At 44.4% G+C, this 26,622-nt stretch overlaps 1 protein-coding gene across 2 annotated transcripts in view; it reads right to left on the reverse strand.

Annotated features, from left to right (window-relative positions):
- Window positions 1-26,622, reverse strand: part of THSD7B (thrombospondin type 1 domain containing 7B) — an 820,891-nt gene that overhangs the window by 270,710 nt on the left and 523,559 nt on the right. For both annotated transcript variants that reach the window (XM_077447767.1, XM_077447766.1), the window contains exon 15: window positions 18,306-18,569. In XM_077447767.1, coding sequence (XP_077303893.1) covers window positions 18,306-18,569 — 264 coding nt within the window. The remainder of the gene's footprint in view (window positions 1-18,305; window positions 18,570-26,622) is intronic.

Genomic DNA, 26,622 nt, shown 5'->3' on the forward strand with positions numbered 1-26,622 from the left:
AAGCATTTGTGAGCGGAAATTCCAACAGCAAATGTTTGATGGAGCATCGGTATCGGCTTCTTTTTTTGATACACAAAAACACATGCAAGAAGGGGGAGTTTTTGGGACTTTAAATGAAGCACAGATATGTGCCTCCATCCTGGTAATCGGTACGTCTAAAAAGGGAAGTTTGGGACTTTAAATGAAGCACTTTGATAGTGGAGGTAAATTTTAACTATATTTAGTTATTTATTGATTGTTTAGTAAAAAAAACATAAAAAATAAATCAAATTCATAATATGTATAGGCATCAATGCAATAAAAACATGACATATAGTATCCACATATAACAGCACATAATAATAATAATAATAATAAATAAATTAATTGAGTAGTGTGGCATGGTAATGCCCATGACAGCAAGCCCGACATCGACAGATATACCCACATGGTAAGTATGCATCCAATAGATGTAAAACAAAAATCAATTTATAGTATATAGTTAAAAAGTCAAAAAATGAGTATGGTTCCATATACAATGTAACTGGGACATCAAATCAAAAGCTCGACGCGTTTCGAGGGTGTCTCCCCACTCATCAGGAGCTGATGCTACCACAAAATTCATATAGAATAAAGTAAAAAAAATGTTTTTATTGCATTGATGCCTATACATATTATGAATTTGATTTATTTTTTATGTTTTTTTTACTAAACAATCAATAAATAACTAAACATGGTTCAAATTTACCTCCACTATCCAAAAGCTTCCTTTAAAGTCCCAAACTTTTTTTTCGGCCAATCATTTTTGGCGGCTGAAATTTCGGTGCACCGCTACAGGAAACCGAGGCTACAATTCGTACAGGCTCACCAAAATTGGACTCAGATCGCCAGTGAAGCACTGAGATCGTAGCTTCATAAACTGGCTGTTACTGTGTCAGTCACTGAGGATTCTCTGTGTGCGGAGATCATCGGCGGGAGAACGTGTTCAAACACTTCTCCCCCGATTATCTCTGTTTCATAAACCATTTATGGCCTGTGATCAGCGGCAATCCTCGGGATCACCGCTGTTCACTGCTTCATAGACGGACACCTAAACCTTAATTGCTGGTGAAGGGAAGTTATTTCACTGAGGTGTCTGTTTATGAAGCAGTGAAATCTATTCACTGCTTCATTCTTTGGCATTCACAGAGGAGATCTTTCTCCTCTATGTGCCTGTTTATGAAGCAGAGTAGATCACTTCACCTTCAGAGGAGTGAAGAGATCTACAAACGCTTCCAACACTGGAGAATGGCCCCTAATACTGGAATCTCGCGAGACTTTACGAGATTACAGTACTAGAAAATCACAGAGACACAGAGATGTCAGTTTATTGAGCAGTGATCAATTATCACTGCTCAATACACTGACAGACGGTGTGGTTAATGCTAGTATACACACACACATTATATACACATGTATACACACACACATTATATATATATACCTATACACATTATATATATATGTATACACATAAATATGATGGGGGGCATGGTTACAGTGTTGGGGGGTCTGAACGAGGTATAAGGAAGTTAAAAATCTTCCTCTTTTCTCCTCAGATCCCCCCAGATTCTCTCTTCACTCCCCGATACACCACCTCTGAGATGGTGAATCGGGGAGTGTGAATTCTGACACAGACCACCAGTGAAGCGCTCAGATTGCAGCTTCATAACCTGGCCGTTACTGTGTCAGTCTATGAGAATTCTCCATGTGTGGAGATAATCGGCGGGAGAAATGTTCAAACACTTCTCCCCGCGATTATCTCTGGTTCATAAACCGTTTACGGGCTATGATCAGCGGCGATCCTCTGGATCCCCGCTGATCACTGCTTCATAAACAGACACCTGAACCTCAATTGCTGGTGAAGGGAAAAGGTATCTTACTGAACCTTAATACCTGGTGAAGGGAAGGTATCTCACTGAACCTCGATTGCTGGTGAAGGGAAGGTGTATCACTGAATCTTAATACCTGGTGAAGGGAAGGTATCTCACTGCACCTTGATTGCTGGTGAAGGGAAAATATCTAACTGAACCTCGATTGCTGGTGAAGGGAAGGTGTATCACTGAACCTCCATTGCTGGTGAAGGGAAGGTGTATCACTGAACCTCCATTGCTGGTGAAGGGAAGGTGTATCACTGAACCTCCATTGCTGGTGAAGGGAAGGTGTATCACTGAACCTCCATTGCTGGTGAAGGGAAGGTGTATCACTGAATCTTAATACCTGCTGAAGGGAAGGTATCTCACTGAACCTCGATTGCTGGTGAAGGGAAGATATCTCACTGAGGTGTCCGTTTATGAAGCAGTGATCAGTGGAGATCCAGAGGATCGCCGCTGATCACAGCCCATAAACAGTTTATAAACCAGAGATAATCAGGGGAGAAGTGTTTGAACTTGTTCTCCCGCCGATTATCTCCGCACACTGAGAATCCTCATTGAATGACACAGTAACGGTCACTTTATGAAGCTGTGATCTCAGCGCTTCACTGGTGATCTGTGTCAGAATTCACACTCCCCGATTCACCAGCTCAGAGGTGGAGAACCGGGGAGTGAAGAGGAAATCTGGGGGGATCTGAGGAGGAAAGAGGAAGATAATTAACTTCTGTGGCAGCACGCAGGTAAAATCACCTGGTTGTATCCAGGATGGGAAATATGTGTGTCCTAGATTCAGGCTTTATGCAGACTTTTACAATTAGAGGGGAAGAGTTAATGAGCCCAGCTGTAGTAAGTGGGCTCATTAAGACCTCTACAAAAAACCCCAGCATGCATAGGGAGATGCTCCATCCTGGAACCAGTTTTGTGTGTATAGACTGGGGAGTCTGAGATCTGTTCTGTGCGGTGAGTTAACGCCTGTGTGGCAAACCCCTACAATAGAGACAGGGATTGGGGCAGCACAAGGCTGCACCCAGTTGTTAGACAGGGAGTCTACGTGTGTAGTTAGAGGTCAAGCTGACCAGGATTTATTTTCTTGTTTTATTTTGTTTGGCTTTTATATGTATCACTGCATGTAGCCTAAATAAACCGGATCTTTTGTTTTTTGAACCTACACCGCTGTCTGCTGTGCCTGACTTTGTGTTGTGAACCCATCCAGGGGGTCACACACACCCGCTGCCGAGCTAACCCCTCACAGTTGGTGGAGAATTTTGGCCCTTTTTTTTTTTTTTTGTTAAGGCCAGCATGGAGGAGATACTGAGACAGCTGGCTCTAGCAAATGCAAACCAGCAACAAGCAAATGCAAATCAGCAGCAAACAAATGCAGGTTTACAAAAGAGCCTTGCAGCCCAGCAGCAGACAAATGCAACTTTGCAGCAGAGTTTGGAAGCTCAGCAACAAGCCCAGCAGCGATCTGAAGCCCGCTTCATAGACCTGTTGCAGAAGCAAGAGCAGAATTTTCAACAGAAAATAGAGACATTAATACAGCAACGTCCGCAGACCAATGAAGCAAGTGGTTACAATAATACCGCATCCTTTGGTGTGAGCCGTTTACTGACAAAAATGACTGGAGAGGATGATCCGGAGGTGTTTTTGACCACATTTGAAAGGACTGCTGAAAGGGAAAAGTGGCCTAAGGAGCAATGGGCTGGACTGGTGGCCCCTCTGTTAACTGGGGAATCGCAGAAAGCGTATTATGACCTAGAGCCTGACCAAGCAAAAGACTATGTGGTGCTAAAAGCAGAAATATTGGCACGGCTGGGTGTCACCCTGGCCGTCCGGGCTCAGCGTGTGCATAACTGGACTTTTCAGGTTGGAAAACCTCCCAGGTCTCAAATGTATGATCTCATTCACCTGAGCAGGAAGTGGCTGCAGCCAGAGACTTTGACTGCACCAAACATTGTGGAACGTGTGGTTATGGATCGTTTCCTGAGAGCTCTTCCTACTGCCATCCAAAAATGGGTAAGCCATGGAGACCCAGAAAATGCAGATAAACTTGTGGATCTGGTTGAGAGGTACTTGGCTACAGAGAACCTGACCACCTCTTCCAGGGACTCACGGACTTTCCCCCCTAAGACCAGATCATCCCCAGTGACGGGTAAGATGACTCCAAGGGGTGAGGGTGGAGAGAGTGAGAGGGTGGGAGTTCTACCTAAGGTCTGGCGGGAGCCGCCCAGGAAGCCCATGCTGCAAGAGGCAGCGAAAAAGATTATTTGCTACCGCTGCCGGCAAGAGGGACATATTGCAGCCAATTGCCCAGTTGTGGATGAGCCTATGCAATGTGACTTTATAAGGGAGAGACGTCAGTCGCTGTTTGCGACAGTTGCATGCACTGCCATTCTGGGACCTGAGAGACATTTATGTAAAATGTGTATTAATGGTAGGCATGTTGATGTGTTGCTAGATTCAGGTAGCCTGGTAACATTGATAAAAGCTGAATTAGTTACTACAGAGGTCTCTGGGAAGAACAGGGTGGCTGTTATTTGTGTGCATGGGGACACCCGAGAGTATCCTGTAACTTCAGTGTTTTTTGAGACCCCCAAAGGTAACCTCTCTCATCAGGTGGGGTTAGTGTCTCACTTACCACATGATGCTATTGTGGGAAGGGATTTTCCAAAATTCTGGGAACTCTGGGATTGTCCTGAGCCCCCCACTGGTGCCCCTATAGACCAGGAAGATGACCAGAATTCCTCTGGGAGTGGTGAGGACTCTCCTGAATTTCCCTTGTCGGTATTGGCGGGGGAAACTCGAGAAACTGGGGAGGAGCCAACATCCTCAGTTGAAAACATGCCGTCTGTGGAGTTTTCGGACCTTGAGGTTCACAGGGAAAATTTTGCCACAGAACAGTTAAAAGACCCCACCCTAATAAAGGCACGGGAAAATGTGGTGAAAATAGATGGCGAGTTAGTGAACCCAGATAAGACTTGCACTTACCCGTACTTCACTGTGGAAAGGGACCTGCTGTATCGAGTGGCTCAAAGGGCAGAAGAAACCATTGAGCAACTTGTGGTGCCCAAACCTTACAGGAAGTTGGTGTTAGAATTGGCCCATGGGTACATTCTGGGAGGTCATCTGGGGACCGAAAAAACCAGAGAGAGGGTACTGCAGAGATTCTATTGGCCTGGGGTCATGAAGGAAACAGAAAATTATTGTTCCTCCTGCCCTGTGTGTCAGAAGTTGGCACCTATGCCACATTTCCGTAACCCGCTGGTACCTCTTCCTATCATTGAGGTCCCCTTTGAAAGGATCGCAATGGATTTGGTAGGTCCGATAATGAAGTCCGCTAGGGGGCATCAGTACATTTTGGTTATATTGGACTATGCCACCCATTATCCGGAAGCAATTCCTCTTCGAAATACCTCGGCCAAAACCATAGCCAAAGAGCTATCTCTTGTTTTTAGCCGCGTGGGTATTTGTAAGGAACTGCTTACGGACCAAGGTACACCCTTTATGTCCCGGGTTATGAAAGAATTATGCAAGTTGTACAAAGTGAAGCAATTGCGTACATCTGTGTATCACCCCCAAACAGATGGGTTGGTTGAAAGATTCAACAAAACCCTAAAACAAATGTTAAAGAAGGTGGTGGATAGAGATGGAAAGAATTGGGATTGTCTAATACCCTATCTGATGTTTGCCATTAGGGAGGTACCCCAATCCTCTACGGGTTTCTCACCCTTCGAGTTGCTCTATGGGAGACACCCAAGAGGGCTGCTGGATATCGCCAAGGAAACTTGGGAAAATGAGAGTTCTCCTCACAGGAGTGTGATTGAGCATGTTGCCCTGATGCAAGATAGAATTGCACAGGTAATGCCAATTGTAAAGGAACATTTGACCCAAGCGCAGTTAGCACAGCAGAGAGTGTACAACCGTGGGGCCAAGACACGTACTTTTTCCCCGGGGGATAGGGTCTTGGTGCTAATCCCTACGGTTGAAAGCAAATTTCTGGCCAAATGGCAAGGTCCATATGAAGTAATTGAAAAAATTAGTGAGGTGAACTACAGGGTTAGACAGCCAGGAAGGCGAAAGCCGGAGCAGATCTATCACGTCAATCTGCTGAAAGCCTGGAGGGATAGGGAATCCCTAGTCGCAGAGACTTTGTCACAAGTACAGCCTGATTGCTTAGTTCCTGAGGTTGGAATAGCAGACACCTTATCGAAAGCCCAACAACAGGAGGTTAAAGAGTTTGTACTTCGTAACAAAGAGATTTTCTCTGAGCTTCCGGGACCAACATCTGGCGTAGAGCATGACATTATCACCCCGCCAGGAGAAAGGGTAAAACTAAAACCTTATAGAATACCAGAGGCCCGACGGGAGGCAATACGTGGGGAGGTTCAAAGGATGTTGGAATTGGGTGTGATAGAGGAGTCCCAGAGTGACTGGTCCAGTCCTATCGTACTAGTGCCCAAACCTGATGGGAGCTGGCGGTTTTGTAACGATTTTCGACAATTAAATAAAGTTACAAAATTTGACACCTACCCCATGCCGCGTATAGATGAGTTGATTGACCGGCTGGGAACAGCCCGATATATGACAACTCTTGATCTCACCAAAGGGTATTGGCAAATTCCCCTGGCCGAGTCGGCCAAGGAGAAAACTGCGTTTGTAACCCCAGATGGGGCATTCCAATATAAGAGAATGCCGTTTGGGTTACAGAATGCACCGGCAACATTCCAGCGGAAAATGGATAAGATTCTGAGGCCCCATCAGAAATATGCTGCAGCTTACCTGGATGATGTGATTATCCATAGCACAGACTGGGTCTCACATTTGCCAAAAGTACAAGCAGTCCTAGACTCTATCCGGGAAGCTGGGTTTACGGCCAATCCAAAGAAGTGTACCATTGGACAGGAGGAGGCCAAATATCTTGGGTACACTATTGGGAGGGGGGTGATAAAACCCCAAGTCAATAAAGTCGAGGCCATACAGAGTTGGCCACGTCCCAACAGCAAGAAACAGGTACAAGCCTTTCTGGGAATCGCTGGCTATTATCGACGATTCATTCCCCATTTTGCTTCTCAGGCTGTGCCCCTCACCAACCTGACGAAAGGGAAAGAGTCGGTCATGGTTAAATGGTCCCCAGAGGCTGAAGAAGCATTTCAGTCCTTAAAAACAGCCTTATGTAGCAAGCCAGTGTTGTACTCACCAGACTTCTCTAAGGACTTCGTGGTACAAACTGATGCATCAGACGTTGGGTTAGGAGCAGTGTTATCCCAGGTCTGGAACGGGGAAGAGCACCCAGTCATTTACCTCAGCAGGAAGTTGAAGTCCCATGAGGTAAATTACTCCACGATTGAGAAGGAATGTTTAGCAGTGAAGTGGGCTCTAGATTCCCTTCGGTACTATCTGCTAGGTAGGCACTTTGACCTGGTGACTGATCACGCTCCTTTAAAGTGGATGGCTCAGAACAAGGAGACCAATAGAAGGGTAAATAGGTGGTTCCTGGCCCTACAAGAATTTAACTTTACAGTTAAGCATCGTCCTGGTGTTAAAATGGGGAATGTGGATGCTTTGTCTCGGATACATGCGTGTCTGGCTGCTTGTGTTACAACCCCAAGGTTGAAACAAGAGGGGGGGGTATGTGGCAGCACGCAGGTAAAATCACCTGGTTGTATCCAGGATGGGAAATATGTGTGTCCTAGATTCAGGCTTTATGCAGACTTTTACAATTAGAGGGGAAGAGTTAATGAGCCCAGCTGTAGTAAGTGGGCTCATTAAGACCTCTACAAAAAACCCCAGCATGCATAGGGAGATGCTCCATCCTGGAACCAGTTTTGTGTGTATAGACTGGGGAGTCTGAGATCTGTTCTGTGCGGTGAGTTAACGCCTGTGTGGCAAACCCCTACAATAGAGACAGGGATTGGGGCAGCACAAGGCTGCACCCAGTTGTTAGACAGGGAGTCTACGTGTGTAGTTAGAGGTCAAGCTGACCAGGATTTATTTTCTTGTTTTATTTTGTTTGGCTTTTATATGTATCACTGCATGTAGCCTAAATAAACCGGATCTTTTGTTTTTTGAACCTACACCACTGTCTGCTGTGCCTGACTTTGTGTTGTGAACCCATCCAGGGGGTCACACACACCCGCTGCCGAGCTAACCCCTCACACTTCCTTATGCCTCGTTCAGACCCCCCAACACTGTAACCATGTCCCCCTGTCATATTTATGTGTATACATATATATATATAATGTGTATATGTATATATATATATATAATGTGTGTGTATATACATGTATGTATAATGTCTGTGTGTGTATACATGTATATATTATGTAGGGGGACTCTTTATTTCACTAACATTAATCACACCGTGTGTCAGTGTATTGAGCTGTGATAATTTATCACTGCTTAATAAATTGACATCTCTTTGTATCGGTGAATTTCTAATACTGTAATCTCGTAAAGTCTCACGAGATTCCAGTATTAGGGGCCGTTCTCCAGTGTTAGAAGCGTTTGTAGATCGCTTCACTCCTCCAAGGGTGAAGCCATCTACTCCGCTTCATAAAGTGGCACACAGAGGAGAAAGATCTCCTCTGTGAATGCCGGAGAATGAAGCAGTGAATAGATTTCACTGCTTCATAAAAGGACACCTGAACCTCGATTGCTGGTGAAGAGATGGTATCTCACTAATTGTTGATTGATGGTGAAGGAATGGTATCTCCATACCTCCCAACTTTTTGAGATGAGAATGAGGGACACCTATTAGCAAAAAGTATGTAGGCATAGGACGCACCCCTAGCCACGCCCCCTTAAAGAAGAATTACACAAAAAAAATATTAGTTAAACCCACAAGTGCTTTTTTTTACCACTGCTATTCATTTTTACTGTTTTTTGAAATCTACAAATGCAGTAATTTAGAAATTGGATGAAAATTTTAGCACTGGGAAACTATTTTGAAAGATAAAAAATGCATTTTATATACAACTATATAGATCAGCCCAAAATGAGGGACAAATGAGCAGGAATGAGGGACAGAGGGACTCTGTTCCAATTCAGGGACAGTCCCTCGAAATCAGGGACAGTTATGAGCTATGGTTATATGTGGTAGAAACATGCATCCAATTGACCCAGTGCCGCGCTGTATGCAATCCACTAGAGGAATGGAGATATCCAAAACAGAAACACAAAGGCTCATCTGATTGAAGAGAGAACCCCCGGGTTCCTCCCCTTACTCTGGCATAGGCCGCCAGAGTGGCTGCGTCATCTTCCTTGGCCTGCTGTATTATTGTTTCCATCCTGTGAGGGGCCATCTTTTGGTGGGCTCCAGCCTTACCACCCACCACACTGAAGTGTGCCTTCCCCGCGGGACACCAACAGCTGGTCCCAGTGAGCCTTCATGCTGCTTCCCGCTGGCATGTGCACCTTGAGCCTGCTTCCATCACAAGTGCTGGGCCCTCCATTTAGGCTGGGTTCACATATATGTGAATTGGAAGCCTTTAAAATGTACCTTTTAAGTTAGACCGTGTCGTTCACACATAACTGTGTTTTTATTTAGTCTGCGTGCTTTATCTATGACCATAGGTGTGTGCAGCCTATTGCATTAGGGTGTGCCCTGCAAATCTCAAACACATATGTGTGTGTGTGTGTGTGCATGTGTATATATACTGACAGTGTCAGTAGGGCAGGGACTGGTGTCAGTAGGGAAGTGGACGGTGTCTGTTTTTTTTTTAAATGTTTTTATTTATTATTTTTGACAGTTTTTTATTTAATTATTTTTTTACAATATTTTTAGGAGCCCCGTTAGGAGGCTTTGGTGAAATATCAGGGGTCTAAACAGAGTGAATCTATACAACATAGGTATTATGTATTATGTGGTATGATTTAGGGTGTGCCCAAGCACACCTAGCACACCCTGTGCGCACGCCTATGTCTATGCCTACATAATAAATGTTACTTCACGGTTTCTATGGAAGCAAGTTTTGTTAGTTCATACAATATCTTCCAATGTATTTGCTTGTTTCTCACGGATACCCTGACTCTGTGCTAGGAGCTTTAGAGTGAAACAAAAAGCCAGATAATTGTCTTGCTTCCCTCACTGACCCCTAAAATTGTCACTGGCTCTCGGTGACCCCCCTGTAGGCGCAGAACACCTGCAGAATATGATAACACAATGACCGGTGCTCTTTACATAACAGAGAGCAGCTCTGAAAAATCGCATTGTGCGTTCTATTCACTCTTTGCTGACCCTTTAAACACAAACACGCTTTATCGCATTGTAACAGCGCATCAGCCCCACTATACTCACCCGGTACAATTATCTCCATCCTCCGCTGTATAATGGATGCATCTCGTGTAAGCTGAGCGGCTGAATCACCTTATCTCCGGCATTACAGAAGCACAGCCACTGGATAAATTAAACAGGATTATCTACAATGGCGAGTTAACCTGAGAGATAGGATCTGCACGGGCCCCGTGGTGACGAAATGAAACCATTTATACGAGAGCTACGAATGGTTCTGGTGGTCGTGTTTACTGGAATGGAAAGGGCGCGGGAGGCAATGAGATTCTCTGTTTTTTATTTCTTTAAAATGTCAGAAAATAACATTTTCAGCGTGGTGAAGATGACACATATTGTTTTACTGTGTTTGTTTTGTTTCTTAACCACTTCAGCCCCGGACCATTTGGCTGACCGAAGACCGAGCACTTTTTTTGCGATTCGGCACTGCGTCGCTTTAACTGACAATCGCGCGGTTGTGCGGGGTGGCTCCCAAATAAAATTGGCGTTCCCCCCACTTAGCACTACACTAATTTAACCGGTAATTGCGCAGTCATGCAATGCTGTACCCAAACAAAATTTATAAAACTTATTTCACACAAATAGAGCTTTCTTTTGGTGGTATTTGATCACCTCTGCGGTTTTTATTTTTTATAAACCAAAAAAAAAATAGCGACAATTTTGAAAAAAATGCATTATTTTTTACTTTTTGCTATAATAAATAGCCCCCAAAAATATATAAAAAAAAACATTTTTTCCCTCAGTTTAGGCCGATATGTATTTTTCTGTTTATGTTTGGTACAAAAAAAAATCGCAATAACCATTTATTGATTGGTTTACGCAAAAGTTATAGCATGTACAAAATAGGGGATAGTTTTATGGCATTTTTATTTTAAACAAAAAATTTCCACTAGTAATGGCGGTGATCAGCGATTTTTATTGGGACTGCGACATTATGGCGGAGACATCAGACTTTTGAGTTTGTGATTTTGGGACCATTCACATTTATACAGTGATCAGTGCAATTAAAAATGCACTGATTACTGTGTAAATGTGACTGGCAGTGCAGGGGTTAACCACTAGGTGGCATTGTAGGGGTTAAGTGTGTCCTAGGGAGTGATTCTAACTGTAGGGGGATGGGGCTGTGTGTGACACGACGCTGATCGCCGCTCCCGATTACAGGGAGCTGTGATCAGTGACAGTGTCATTAGGCAGATCGGGGAGATGCTTGTCTCCATGAGACGGTCACGGGTATCCCCACGGACATTGAGTCTGCAGGACCCACGATCATGCTCACGGAACTCCAAGCCGCCTCTTAAAGGGCAACGTACAGGTACGTTAATCTGCTTGTACATGCCCTTCTGCCGCAGTATATCTGCATGAGGCGGTCAGAAAGCGGTTAAAGTGTATCAAAACTCAAGATCAGAAAATGGAATATATTGCAATTTACCAATCTTTGGATGCATCAGCTGCATTTTGTTTTTTTGTTTTTTTCAGACTAAGAAATTTTTTTGTACATATACATACGTTTGACCCTGCAAGAAATCAACTGTGCATGCAATTTTCTAAACCAACATTTTAAACAGTGTTATCAGCTTTCTATGTTTATTTTGTGGACTACAAAATACCTCTTATGTTATGGAATGAGATCAAGGCTGGGTGTTCTGTAGTCTAACACACGTCTTTGTCCTAGGGTGATAACACTGCTCCTCAATAGATACAGCGCACTAAGGCTGGATTCACACCTAGGCATTTTTAGTGCTTTTTGCATTTTGCAGATTTTCACAACAGAACGTGTTCCATAGGAAACCATGGTGAATGGACTGTAGTACAAATCTGCAAAATGCAAAAAGCACTAAAAATGCCATAGGTGTGAATCCAGCCTAAGGCTGGGTTCACACTGCTGCGGGGGGAGATCCGGATGTGATTCGCACCGCACTGCAGTGCAAATCACATCCGATCTCCGTAGCGATGCGAGTTCAGCCATACAGATAGTATGGCTGAATTCGCATCGCTCCCGCAGCAAACTCGCACGGGACCCTTTTTTTGGTCCGCAGCAGAATCGGATCGCATGGGTGTTCACACCATGCGATCCGATTCCTGTGCGAGTGTGCAGATCGCACTGCGATATGCGGACGGATCTGGGGGTGTCATTAACATTTCATTGACACTCCCAGCCGTTCGCATAGGGCAGTGTGAACTGCCGGCGGGAGGCATGCGATGCGGGAAAACGCTGCGGATTTGCGGCGTTCCCGCATCGCTGTGGTGTGAACCCGGCCTTAGTGAATGTTCTCACCCTAGAACAGAAAGTGTGTAACTGGCAGGATCTTACCAGGTGAAAATAGTCTAAGGAAGAGAATCAGTACATCCATCACATCTAAAGCTAGGTTCACATCAAAGAAAAACAGGTGTATAGATGCTGCAACCTTCCCACATAAAAGCTCTGCCCGGTGCTCAGACCTTGAGGCTGCTGACACCTCCAAAGTACCAGAATAAGGAAAGGTATTGTCAGGGTACATGTGCCAGGAGACAAGTTCGCCCCTCTAGTAGTACTCTAAATCGCAGAAGAACACTTATGCCCTTTACTCATAGGAAACAGGCATTGGTGCATAGAAGTGCGCATGCGCAAATTGGCGTGCAGACAGAAGCCGTCGCGCACCCCTGTGTGTGCCAACGCTTGCGCACACCCGTGGTTTAGCGGCACTTGTCTAGACCATCCCTTCAACTCCACCTGCATTGACCTCGGCTTGTCCTGTGACCCTTCTTCTGCCTTCTCCCTTGGCTCCTGTTTGCACTCATCTGGTTCTAGACCTGGCTTGCCTCCTGCCTATGATCCTGCCTGCACCCTGCATCTGAGTGTCTTGCCGTGTATGACCCAGCCTGCCTGACCCTGCTATCTGTTGCTGCCACCTGCATCGGCTGCCTACCTGCCAAGACCTTCCGGTATCTTCTCCAGCCATCCAGGGCATCCACCCTGATGCCTGCAAGATTCCTTGGCACTCTGCACTCCAGCGCCTTCTGTTCACATTATCAGAGGCCCCAAGTCAGAGGTGTAAGAGAGGACTTCCTCGTCCAATCAGGCTCTACCACCAGGTACGTGATAGGTATGGTCGGGACTCAAGATGACATCCAAAATTGTATTTCTTTATTAAGTACATGTACAAAGCTGTAAAACCTCTTACACATTTCGGACCTTAGTCCTTAGTCATGACTAAGGACTAAGGTCTGAAACGCGTAGGTGGTTTTACAGCTTTGTACATGTACTTAATAAATAAATACTATTTTGGATGTCATCTTGAGTCCCGCCCATACCTATCACGTACCTGGTGGTAAAGCCTGATTGGACGAGGAAGTCCTCTCTTACACCTCTGACTTGGGGCCTCTGATAATGTGAACAAAAGGCGACCATTCCTTTCCTTATTCAGGTTCACATCAATGACTTTTTTAGGCTTTGTTTATATGTGTGGGTGGGGGGCAGCAATAATTTGCTGTTGAGCCCCCCCCCCCTTAAACGCCACGGCCTGAGTATTGTTGCTGACCATCCCTTTATGACTACAGTGTCCCCATCTTCTGATGGCTCCTTCCAGCAGGATAATGCACCATGTCACAAAGATCCAATCATCTCACCACTGGACAATGAGGTCACTGTACTCCAATGGCCTCCACAGTCATCAGATCTTATCCAATAGAGCACCTTTGGGATGTGGTAGAACATCATGGATGTGTAGCTAACAAATCTGCAGCAACTGTGTGATGCTATCATGTTACTATAGACCAAAATCTCTGAGGAATGTTTCAAACACCTTGTTTAATCTATGCCAGGAAGAATGAAGGCCATTCTGATGGCAAAAGGGGGTCCAACCCGGTACCAGTAATGTTTACCTAATAAAAGTGGCCGGTGAATATATATATATACTGTATATTTATATATATATATATATTTTTTATGTTTAACTACTTCTGGACCAGCCCCCGCAGTCATACTGCGGCAGGTTGGCTCCCCTGTTGGAAAGCTCTATTAGGCCCCTTTCACACTGGGGTGGTGCAGGCGTCGGCGTTAAAGCGCTGCTATTTTTAGCGGCACTTTACCGTCGTTTTAGCACCTGAAAAAGCGACACTTTGCCGGCGGTATATCCGCGCTGCCTCATTGATTTCAATGGGTAGGAGCGGTTTAGGAGTGGTGAATACACGGCTCCTTTCACCGCTCCAAAGATGCGGCTAGCAGAACTTTTTTCACCGTCCTGCCAGCGCACCGCTCCAGTGTGAAAGCCCTCCGGCTTTCACACTGGAGTGAAAGGGGCCGTTTTTTTTCAGGCGCTACACAGGCGCTATTTTTAGCGCTGTAGCACCTGAAAACCACCCCAGTGTGAAAGGGGCCTTAGTGGGAAAAAAAAAGGACATAAATGTTGTTTGGGTACAACGTCGCATGACCATGCAATTGTCCGTTAAAGCGACGCAGTGCCCTATCGCAAAAAAATTGCCTGTTCAGGAAGGGGGCAAATCCTTTTGGTCCTTAAGTGGTTAATACAACTCAATAAAAAAGGGAAGAGGCTGCGAATTCATGTACTCAGGTAAGTTCTACCTGTGTGAAAAAGGTCAAGCAAAGGATTGGGGCCCATCAAGAACTAGCCCACTAGAACCGCACTTATCCTTTATGCCGGTTATTTTCACATGTACTGTATATAAAAAGATTATTAAGTCTAAAACCATAATTTCACTCTCACACTATACCTTATCTACTGTTATATCTGAGATAAGCCCCGACAGCCCGTGGCTCAATATGAATAACTCAATCCACAAGAGAGGCAACAAATATGGGCAATTACAGGACAGACCAGAAGAGATTCCACCACAAGTGTCTAAAGACCATTATCACCGGGAAGGATTTTACACTGTGCTAGACAATCTCTCCAACCAATTCCCGGAGAATGGGAAGATCACTTTATTGCCTTATGTGACGAGAGTAAGAGTTCCTTGTGTCAGCTCAGTCTGGAGATACGGAGATAGGACCTTCTCACAGATGTCTCATCTTATTACATTCTTGATGTACAACCTGACAATTGTAAATTCCAGCACGGATAGGTGATTATATACTCCCTGTTTATTTCAGGTGCATTTTTGTGCCGGAATTTATCTTTGTGACAGGGTCACTTTAAAGAGACCCTGTCACCAATTTAAAAAAATTGCAGGTAAAAGCACAAAAAAATAAATAAATCAAGCTTTTCCTTTCTATAATAGCTTGTTCGCACCACCAGCATGTGGTGCAGGTAAGCCGCTCGTTTCATGTTCAAAGTGCACTGGGTGTACGACCTGCTGCAGGTGTCTATATATTCCGACACTTCAAATGCAGATCTCAAAAAACAGTGAAGATAGAAGCTGATGCCATGCACAGCTGCTCCAGTTTTGATCAATTCCACTCATTGTGCCAAGCTGGACCAATGTAAGAATGCAATAAAAATCATACCTGGATTTCAGCTTTAAAGTGTTACACAACCCAGGACCCAGGACCCTGGCACTGCAGAGCGGGCCGACATATTGGCAGAGGGGTCCTTGTTCATAGGGAGGTCTATAATTGGGGTGTGTTGCTGCTATATGTGGATAAGGAGCCACACTTAAAGTGGAGGGCCACCCAAAAAAAAAAAAAAATTTTTATTAATAAAATATATATTTTTTAAAACAAATAAAAAAAAAAAAACCTTTTCACTTACCTAAAACGCTGTTGCTAGGCAGTCTTCCTAATCTGCTTCTTCCTATTCCGTGTCGCTTCTTCCTCTTCGGTGAGCGGCCCCGTTGCCTTCTGAGACATGTGCAGTAGGAAACGGGCAGTGAAGCCGCTGGTGCCTCCCTTCGTTAGGATAGAGGCATCAGCAGCCGATCCGATGGACGGATCGGCCTCGGGGCGGCCACCATCACGGGATTGTTGGACAGGTAAGTGTCTTTATTAAAAGTCAGCAGCTACAGTGTTTGTAGCTGCTGACTTTAAAAAAAAAAAAAATTTATTGGCCGGCTTCAGATAGGGCTTTTACTTAAAACTCACAATCCTTGTTTGGCAACCCGCCATGTGTTACTCCTTGTGATCACCAGGCAAATTTAATAGGCAAGTCCCCTTTTTTTCTGATATTATCATGTACTGTTGGTGCTCTTGGTGGGCATCTACTGACACCCCGGCTGCCAGTGCTTCATCCATTTTTCCAAGTTATATGGTGGAACATTTCACATGTAAGACAAAAATTATGACTGCATACACTCTTATTAAATTCCCCTGATGAAGGTGCTTGAATCATAAACGCGCCGGGTACCGGAGACCTCTAAATACGTTTATTTTTTGTATATTTGTGTAGTATTTTTTCTATGTCATTTAACCATCGCTCATTTTATGATCGAACGGTTTTATGTATACCCAATAAATTTGATTTTCTAATTCATACATGTGTGGTTGTTGCCTACAAAATACCAACGGAGGGGGATTCTTTTTTCTTCGGGACCCTTCATTCACTATATCTGGTCTCCCACAGTACACAGAACATGGAAATGCAATTATTTTAGTAAATATAAACTGCTAAATACCCATTCTCATCAGCAGTATATAGTCTTGTGACTTCTATCAGTGTCTGTTTAAAGCTTGTAGGAGGAGTTTTCATTATACTATGACTGTCCTATGAGGCTGCATGACTCCTGACCCTCTGTCTAGACAGTGCTGATGTCCTGTGCCAATCACATGCTTCCTCCCAAAAAAAAAAAAAAAAACTTTCTAGCAATACACACCAAACTGAGTATGTGCAGATTGACTCCAAATGCTGTTTTATCAGAAGATTGATTGGGGACAGTGGAAGGGGAAGATTAGAGAAGACAGGATCAAACACTTTAACTTTGCATTAGTATACTGCAGGGATATGCAAATAGCAGACCTCCAGCTGTTGCAAAACTACTAAGTCCCATCATTCCTCTGCCTCTGGGTGTCATGTTTGTGGCTGTCAGAGTCTTGCTATGCCTCATGGGACTTGTAGTTCTGCAACAGCTGGAGGTCCGCTAATTGCATATCCCTGGTATACTGTATAGACTAGAGGTTACAGGGACCACTTGACATGTATAAATTATTACATAGGACAGATCAGTAGAGATGTGATCTTAAAGAGGAAGTAAAGCCTGATGAGTTTACTTCCTCTTTCATTCCCTGCAAAGGTAACGCATAATGGACTACTATGCATCGCACTTACCTGACACAGGAGCCAGCGAAGTCACCGCTGTCCCCTGTAGTCCGGCGCATCCATCTTCTTGGTGGGTTTCGCTGCTCCGCCGCTGTCATTTGGCGAAACCGCGATGACGTCACTCCCGCGTATGCGCACAGGAGCCGCCACGCGCGGCATATCGCCGTTGACGGTGGCGCGCACAGTGCGCCTGCGCGCCGATGACAGCGGTGCCTGTCTTTCGGCAAATATCTCCTAAACCGTGTAGGTTTAGGAGATATTTATTGGACCTACAGGTAAGCCTTAATCTAGGCTTACCTGTAGGTCAAAGTGTGTTGTAAGGGTTTACAACCACTTTAATATCAGACCCTTATCCGAGCACCCAGCCCGGCCAGTCAGGAAAGGGGGTGGAGACGAGCGAGTGCCCCCCCCTCCTGAGCCATACCCTCTCAACATAGGAACCTAGTCCGCTGGGAAAAGTCCAGTCGTGTGTGGGCAGGTGCACTAGTTCGGAAAGTTCGGCGGACCTCCGCTGCAAAGTCCGGCGGTTTGTCCGCCGGATAGTCTGATCATGTGTACGCGGCATTAGTGGCATCTCTGAGGCTGCTGGGACTGCCAAAATGATATCCAAGATGGTGGCACCCAGCAGCAGCTTTTGAAGGCCTACACAAGGAAGGCGTGTACAGGTACATAACATGCCCTTATATTGTTCAGGAAAGATTGTATAGAAATGATTGATTTGGTGACTGGGTCTCTTTAAATACTGTGTTTTAATGTGAATTCTGCTTTTCCAAAACACATTTTGTTCCTGGTGTATGACACAGAACTTATCCAGAGCGATTCTTAATTTCTACAATTGTCCTCAAGAAATATTAGAAATCCACCAAACCATTCCCCGGCCTTAACAATTAAAATCACTCGGTGCTAAGCGTCTGTCCCATAAATAATTTATGCTCTTACCAGAATGACTGCAGAGACCGGGCTCTACAATCCTGCCAGTTAAGTCATAACAAGCGATTGCGCGCAGTCGAACGCCTTCACCGCATCCTTTCATGTCTCTGCGAGCCCTCACTCCCAGCTGCATTTCATTTCTTCCATCTCGAATTATGCAGTCCGACCAATTTCCATATGGCTGAGATTTATATACTTCACAGGCGCACGCCTCAGTCTCCGCTAACGGATAAAGCTCGCTGTTCTGACATCTGTCTCGCTTCTTGCTTCTCCCTGTAATGAGATGGGTATCGCTTTATTGAAATTAGGAAGAATGTGCACACCCAGAAGTCTTATCAGCAAACTAAAAATAAAAGACCTTACAGTATTTAAAGGGGGTTTTCTGCTTTCACAACCTGTGAAAAACGCATTCCATCTCCGTTCTCCGTAATGGTTGTTGGGGGTTGTGGCAATGTTTAGGTTTTCCCCATCTTTTTGAAAGCAAATTTGTAGCAAATTGAGTGCTCTTGTCCTTTTTTTTTTAAGTGAAGCCCTTCTAACCCGGTGTTCTGTCTAAAAATGTCCGCCTATCAGATAGTGTCCGCCCCTGACCGAGCAATACTAGATTTCAAACTTTCTTTGTTCATCCGGTTACCCTCCTTACCTATATATCTCCACAGACAGAACTCATAAGTCTAATGGCTCTAGGGACGGGACCCCCATCGGTGTAGCACTAATGATCCCATACGGGGTGCTACACTAGTGGGAAATCCTTCTACACATCCTCGTGGTGCATTGATTACCCCTTTTTTTTGTTGCCCTTTTTTGAATTTTACTATTTACTACTGTATACACATAATAGTTCCAGATATGTAGACCATTGTACATGTTCGTATTGACGTTGCTATTCGACGTACAATGTTAATTGTACTTTTAACTTTCTGTAAAACTCAATAAAGAATATAAAGTTAAAAAAGATGTGTCCGCCCCGTACTGCGCAGGCGCAGCGCTTGCGCAGTACGGAGCACAAGAAGATTCGGAAAATCTCCGATGATGAACGCCACCTGCGCTGTGAGTCCAAGTGCAAGCCCCACCATGCAAGTGGACATAGGGCTGCACATACCCTGTTTCCCCCGAAAATAAGACCTAGCGTGATTGTCGGTGATGGCTGCAATATAAGCCCTACCCCCCCAAATAAGCCCAACCCTGTTTCCCAGAAAATAATCCCTACTCTGAAAATAAGACCTACAAGGACTTTAACTAGGGCTTATTTGGGGGGTAGGGCTTATATTGTAGCCATCACCGACAATCACGATAGGTCTTATTTTGGGGGAAACAGGGTAGTTAGATGGCCCCTTGCGGGCTCGCTTCGCTCACCATGCTTCGGGCACGGCCTCACTTCGCTCGGTTCTTTTTTATTCTAACTCTATGTCCACTTGGATGATGGGGCTTGAACCTGGACTCACAGCGCAGGTGCCGTTCATCTTTGTTTTTTCCAGAATCTGCATGTCCTGTGTACTGCGCATGCAGCGGACACTATCCGACGGGGGACAGTATTTGACAGGACACCGGCATACTTGAAAAAGCAATGGATTTCTAAGGACGGAGCTCTGGAGTATCAAATAAGGGCAAGACACCCTCATATGTTTAACCACTCTCCTTGCACCATTCAACATTTTTAGTAAAAATACTGAAATTAAATGTGTTTTAAATTATTAAAGTAATAATATAAGTTATTATTATTCATATGAATAATAATAATAACAGAAAAGAAATGCAGACGGCAATTATTATGTTTTTTCCCTAATATTAGTGCCCTTTTGCACTGGTGGTCAGTGCAGGTAGAAGATCAATTCCCCATTGCTCACTGATCAAGGAACACCTCGCAATCTCAGGAGGAACCATGGCTGGTGCAGAGACCATCATGGCCTCCTTAATAATGTTCTTTTGCATTACATAACAGAATATCATCCTAAATGCTTGTAGCTCCCTCAAATGCCAGGGCCCATAGTCGGTAGGCTAGCATTCAGTCCCCTCCAAAAGCCTTTGTCCCAGGGAGTATCTCACAGCTGGGAAGGACTGTTTTCAAGACTCAGAGCTGATTAGCTAAACTACCTCCATTTCCCATTCCAAAGGAGGCAGCTTCCCATCAACTGGAGGAACTTATTTAAAGAATATCTTACCCCAACATTTCATATTCCTGATATGTACCTGCTGTACCATGTACTTGCGTTAAAAAATATCCTTTGTGTTAATCCCCTGGTGTTCCTGCTAGTCCCTCTGCTTTCCTATTTTAATCTGACCCTGCTACGCATGAGAGCACATCCATCCCAGCATGACCAGTTTTCTGGCTGTGCTGGGAGAATAGCCTGCCTGTCCTCCAGTGATTGTGCCGACGCTCCTCCCTGCACAGCCATTCTCTGGGAAGATAAGTTTAATGCTGTTTATTCACCTCCACCTCTCTAAGCTCCTTATGCAGCTGAGAATAGAGGGTACAGTATGTGATCACTTATAAAAGAAGAATAAAAAAAAAAGTACAGTATCTCACGAAAGTGAGTACACGCACCCCTCACATTTTTGTAAATATTTTATTCTACCTTTTCATGGGACAACGCTGAAGAAATGACACTTTGTTACAATGTAAAGTAGTGAGTGTACAGCTTGTATAACAGTGTAAATTTGCTGTCCCCTCAAAATAACTCAACACACAGCCATTAATGTCTAAACCGCTGGCAACAAAAGTGAGTACACCCCTAAGTGAACATGTCCAAATTGGGCCCAATTAGCCATTTTCCCTCCCCGGTGTCATGTGACTTGTTAGTGTTACAAGGTCTCAGGTGTGTTAAATTTGGTGTTATCTCTCTCATACTGGTCACTGGAAGTTCAACATGGCACCTCATGGCAAAGAACTCTCTGAGGGTCTGAAATAAAGAATTGTTGCTCTACATAAAGATGGCCTAGGCTATAAGAAGATTGCCAAGACCCTGAAACTGAGCTGCAGCACAGTGGCCAAGACCATACAGAGGTTTAACAGGACAGGTTCCACTCAGTACAGGCCTCGCCATGGTCGACCACAGCAGTTGAGTGCATGTGCTCAGTGTCATATCCAGAGGTTGTCTTTGCCCTTGTACACACGGTTGGACATTCCGACAGAAAATGTCCGATCGAACCGTGTTGTTGGATAATCCGACCGTGTGTGGGCTTCATCTGACTTTTTCCGTCGGAATGTCCGACCAACATAGTTTGAGAGCTGGATATAAAAATTTTCCGACAACATGATCCGATCTGACTTTGTCCGATCATTTGTAGAGAATTCCGATCGGACAAAGTGCCACCCATGCTCAGATCAAATTCCTAGACCAAAGCTATTGGCTACTAGCCTGAACATAGTCCAGTCGTAACTAAATAACGTCATCACGTTACGAACGATCGGATTTTCGGACAACTTTGTCCGAACGTGTGTATGCAACACCAGTTTTGGACAAAATCCGTCGGACAAAATCTGACGGATTTTGTTGTCAGAATGTCCGACCGTGTGTACAAGGGCTTTGGGAAATAGACGTATGAGTGCTGCCAGCATTGCTGCAGAGGTTGAAGGGGTGGGGGGTCAGCCTGTCTGTGCTCAAACCATACGCTGCACACTACATCAAATTGTCATTCAGTTTAAAATAGAAATGAAAGGCAATTTTTTTTTTGTATAGATATTTAAAAAAAGATATAACTATATTTTTTCCCTTTTTTATAAGTGATCACATTCCCTCTGTTCTCAGTTGCATAAGAGCTGGGGGAGGAGAAGCAGCAGTACACTGACCTTCCAAGTGAATGGCTGTGCAGGAGGGCATGTCAGGACAAGTCTGATCATTAGAGGAGAGTACACTGAGTTTCCAGCATAGCTAGAGAACTGACATGTTGTGCTTTCCTTTTTAGTGTGGTCAGTATTTCATAGAAAAGCAAGGGGACTGCCAGCAACACCAGGGATTTCACACAAAGGTAGCAATACAAAGAGACCAGGAGACTTTCTCATACAAGTACATGGTACAGCAGGCACATATCAGGAATATGAAGTGTTGGGGTAACAAACGCCTTAATCAGAAAATGGCATTTGCTTTCTGGTGTATTCTGCTTGAGATTTAAATCAGTTTGAGATGCTTCTGAGATCATTCACTGTTCAATAAAACATGCGATTAACCTGTACCTGGCCTCAGTCTAAGGTGCATGAACCTACTTCCAGCTGCTTTTGCATTCCAAATAACATGTATGGGAACAGAAGCAGTTTTGACACAAGCACAAAGACATAGGGGGAGAGTAACTAAAACTGGAGAGCGCAAAATCTGGCGCAGCTCTGCATGGTAGCCAATCAGCTTCTACCTATCTGATTGCTATTCATGTAGAGCTGCACCAGTTTTAATAAATCAACCCCACAATCTCAGTAAAAGTTATTGAATAAGGAACGTGTGGGCTGATATGTTTATGGGATGCAGACAAGCTATATAAATTATTCTTGGTTTGGAGTAAAAAAAAAAAAAAAAAAAGAAATCTTGCAACTTTACTAATATCTGGAATATGTAAGAAACAGGTGCTAATATATTTCAGTAAATGTTATATGCTGTTAAAAGAATTCACAAAGGGTTTGCAACCAGAGATTGAGCTTTTCAAAAGAATATGGCAAAGGTGTATTACCATGGAAGCAGATGTTTACTTCTGAATCTGAGCCATATGGTATGATGTAAAGGCTGGAAGAGGCACTGATTGGTCCTCACACATATCCTGTGACCCCAGTATTATATAAATGCTGGAAGAAACTCTGATTGGCCCTCGCACATATTCTGACCCCAGTATGATGTAAATGCTGGAAGAAGCACTGATTGGCCCTCACACATATCCTGACTCCAGTATGATGTATAGCAGTGATTCTCAACCAGGGTTCCTCCAGAGGTTGCTAGGAGTTCCTTCAGCATTGGGCATTTTCTGCCTCTCAGATAAGTTCCCATTCACACCATTGATCTTTTTAGCTACCTGTAAAGGGGTAATTCTTCCCAATGACCACAAGCGTAAGGACCATTCATCCCACTGACTATCACACTATTGTATCAGGATTTGTAGATTTTTAATTTTTAGCAGGGGTTCCCCGAGACCGGAGAACTATTTCAAAGGTTTCTCTGTGTTGAAAGGGTTGAGAAAGGCTGGAAGAAGCACTGATTGGCCCTCAATCATATCCTGACCCAGTATGATGTAAATGCTGGAAGAAGCACTGATTGGTCCTCACACATATCCTGACCCCAGTATGATGTATAGGCTGGAAGAGGCACTGATTGGCCCTCACCCATATCCTGACCCCAGTATTATGTAAATACTGAAAGAAGCTCTGATTGGCCCTCACACATATCCTGACCCCAGTATGATGTAAATGCTGGAAGAAGCACTGATTGGTCCTCACACATATCCTGACCCCAGTATGACGTATAGCCTGGAAGAAGCACTGATTGGCCCTCAATCATATCCTGACCCCAGCATGATGTATAGGCTGGAAGAGGCTCTGATTGGCCCTCACACATATCCTGGCCCCAGTATGATGTAAATGCTGGAAGAAGCTCTGATTGGCCCTCACACATATCCTGGCCCCAGTATGATGTAAATGCTGGAAGAAGCACTGATTGGCCCTCACTCATATCCTGGCCCCAGTATGATGTAAATGCTGGAAGAAGCACTGATTGGCCCACAATCATATCCTGCCCCCAGCATGATGTATAGACTGGAAGAGGCTCTGATTGGCCCTCACACATATCCTGGCCCCAGTATGATGTAAATGCTGGAAGAAGCTCTGATTGGCCCTCACACATATCCTGGCCCCAGTATGATGTAAATGCTGGAAGAAGCACTGATTGGCCCTCACTCATATCCTGGCCCCAGTATGATGTAAATGCTGGAAGAAGCACTGATTGGCCCTCACACATATCCTGACCCCAGAATTATGTATAGGCTGGAAGAAGCACTGATTGACCCTCACTAATATCCTGACCCAGTATGATGTAAATGCTGGAAGAAGCACTGACTCTGATTGTACAGACCCCCTTAAGCTGCCCATACTTGTCACAATCTGACTATTTAATCTCTGTACAATTGTCTTTAGATTTACTCACAACGATGCAATATGAGGGCTTACCCTATCAATGCAAGCTGTGTAGTACACAAGTTGTTAGCATTCTATATGAGATTGTACCTCGTGGGCGGTCCATGAAGCCCTTCACTCACACTATGTCTTCAGTGTTGCATGATGCTGGGAACTGAGGACATCTAGTGGCAGAAATAATACTGTGGCAAAAAGTAGGCAAATAATGCTGCCTGAGCTGCCTTCTTTATTAGGGAACATTTATATATATATATATATATATATATATATATATATATATATATATATATATATATAAAATTAACCCAGAGTTGGGCTTTAAATATTTCCTCTTAAATGCTGTTTCAGATGCACAGCCAAAAAAGCTTTCCTTTACAGAAAAAAAAAATAAGAGAAAAATTTTCTTCTACCAGAAAATAGTTAACTGAGGATAATACATATTTATTCACTGAAGAGTTGGAAAATATTTTCCCACTAAACATGGGAATAACCAACAATACATCACAGAATAGAAACTGTGTGTCATCATTGTGCTTCTGTAATATGGAGGTTATATACATTATTTATGAACCTCAATTACACACTGGGAATAAAACAATTACTCTGCCTCTGTTTCCAATAAACATTTCAAACCTTATCCACAATTCATCGCGTCCCCCTTGCTTTCATCGTATCGCACTAATAAGAATCCACGCAATTTAAAATAGAAAGAAAGATATTCTCTCTCTGCAGACCCCATCCGCCTCCAAACACATTAAAGTGGACCAGTCATAGCTTGACCAGAATAGCCAGATCCAAATGAACATAACTCTGCAGACTTTATTAGGATTTATATTCATTCTAATATTTACCTTGAATTACATTATTTGAATCTTATGCCACGTACACACGATTGGACTTTCTGGCAGACTTGGTCCGGCAGACCGGAATCCGTCATACAATTTGATCGTGTGTGGGCTCCAGCGGACTTTTTTCTCCAAAAGTCCGACGGACCTAGAAATAAAACGTTTCAAATCTTTCCGACAGACTCAAGTCCGACGGACTAAAAATCGGGAAAACCGTACGTCTGTGTGCTGGTCCGACGGACCAAATACAACGCAAGGGCAGCTATTGGCTACTGGCTAGTGACCTTCCTTGTTTAGTCCCGTTTATGTTATCACGTTTCCAAATGAACGGACTTTCGAACGGACTTAGCCCTTGTACACACGGTCGGAGATTCCGACAACCAAATCCGTCGGATTTTGTCCGTCAGATTTTGTCCGAAGGATCTTGTCCAAAACTGTTGCATACACACGGTCGGACAAAGTTGTCGGAAAATCCGATCTTTCAGAATGTGATGACGTAAATGGGACTACGTTCAGGCTAGTAGCCAATAGCTTTGATGTAGGAATTTGATCTGAGCATGCGTGGCACTTTGTCCGATCAAAATTCTCTACACATGATCGGAGTATGTCCGATCGGAGCATTTTGTCGGAAAATATTTCCTGCAAGTTGGAAAATTTGGTCCGACGGATATTCCGACGGAAACAGTCCGATGCATTTCACACACAGTCGGAATATCCGACAAAACGCTCCGATAGGACACATTCCGACGGAATCTCCGGCCGTGTGTACAAGGGCTTAGTCCGGTCGAGTGTGGCCAAGTCCATTCGTTCAGAAAGTCAGTTGGGAAGACCATCGAAAAGTCCGATCGTGTGTACATGGCATTAGGGCTTGTTCACACGTGCTTTGATCTCTGAAAAGCAATCTTCATTTGGATTGCTCTTCAGAGACCATGGGCACCCTTGAGAAAGCATTTTATCACCTCGTCACTACTTGCTTTAACTCCTTGAACCCCGCACTAGAGAGCATCAACAGCGTGCATTGCATGTGGTTAGAGGAAGCTTGAATGGGTCAAGCTTGGTGGTAGTGGCGGCCGGTGGTATTTTGTTTGAGGGAGAATCAGAAAACAGTGCACAGCCAGCCAGCTCCCCATGTCAAATCGTATAACAAATCTCTCCAATGTGAACGAGGGCTTAACCCTGGAAGCTGATTGATTCTGTTTTCACCAGTTTTTGTAACCCCCCCCCCCCTCAAAAAAAAAAATCTTATTCAATATATAAAACATTTTTACTTAAAGCGGAGGTCCACCCTAAAGTGGACCTCCGCTCATCGGAACCCTCCCCCCCTCCGGCGCCACAATTGGCACCTTTCAGGGGGGAGGGGGGTGCAGATACC

This window comes from Lithobates pipiens, unplaced genomic scaffold, assembly GCF_037356315.1.
Source record: "Lithobates pipiens isolate NorthernLeopardFrog02 unplaced genomic scaffold, aLitPip1_a1.2 Scaffold_22, whole genome shotgun sequence".
NCBI lineage: Eukaryota > Metazoa > Chordata > Amphibia > Anura > Ranidae > Lithobates > Lithobates pipiens.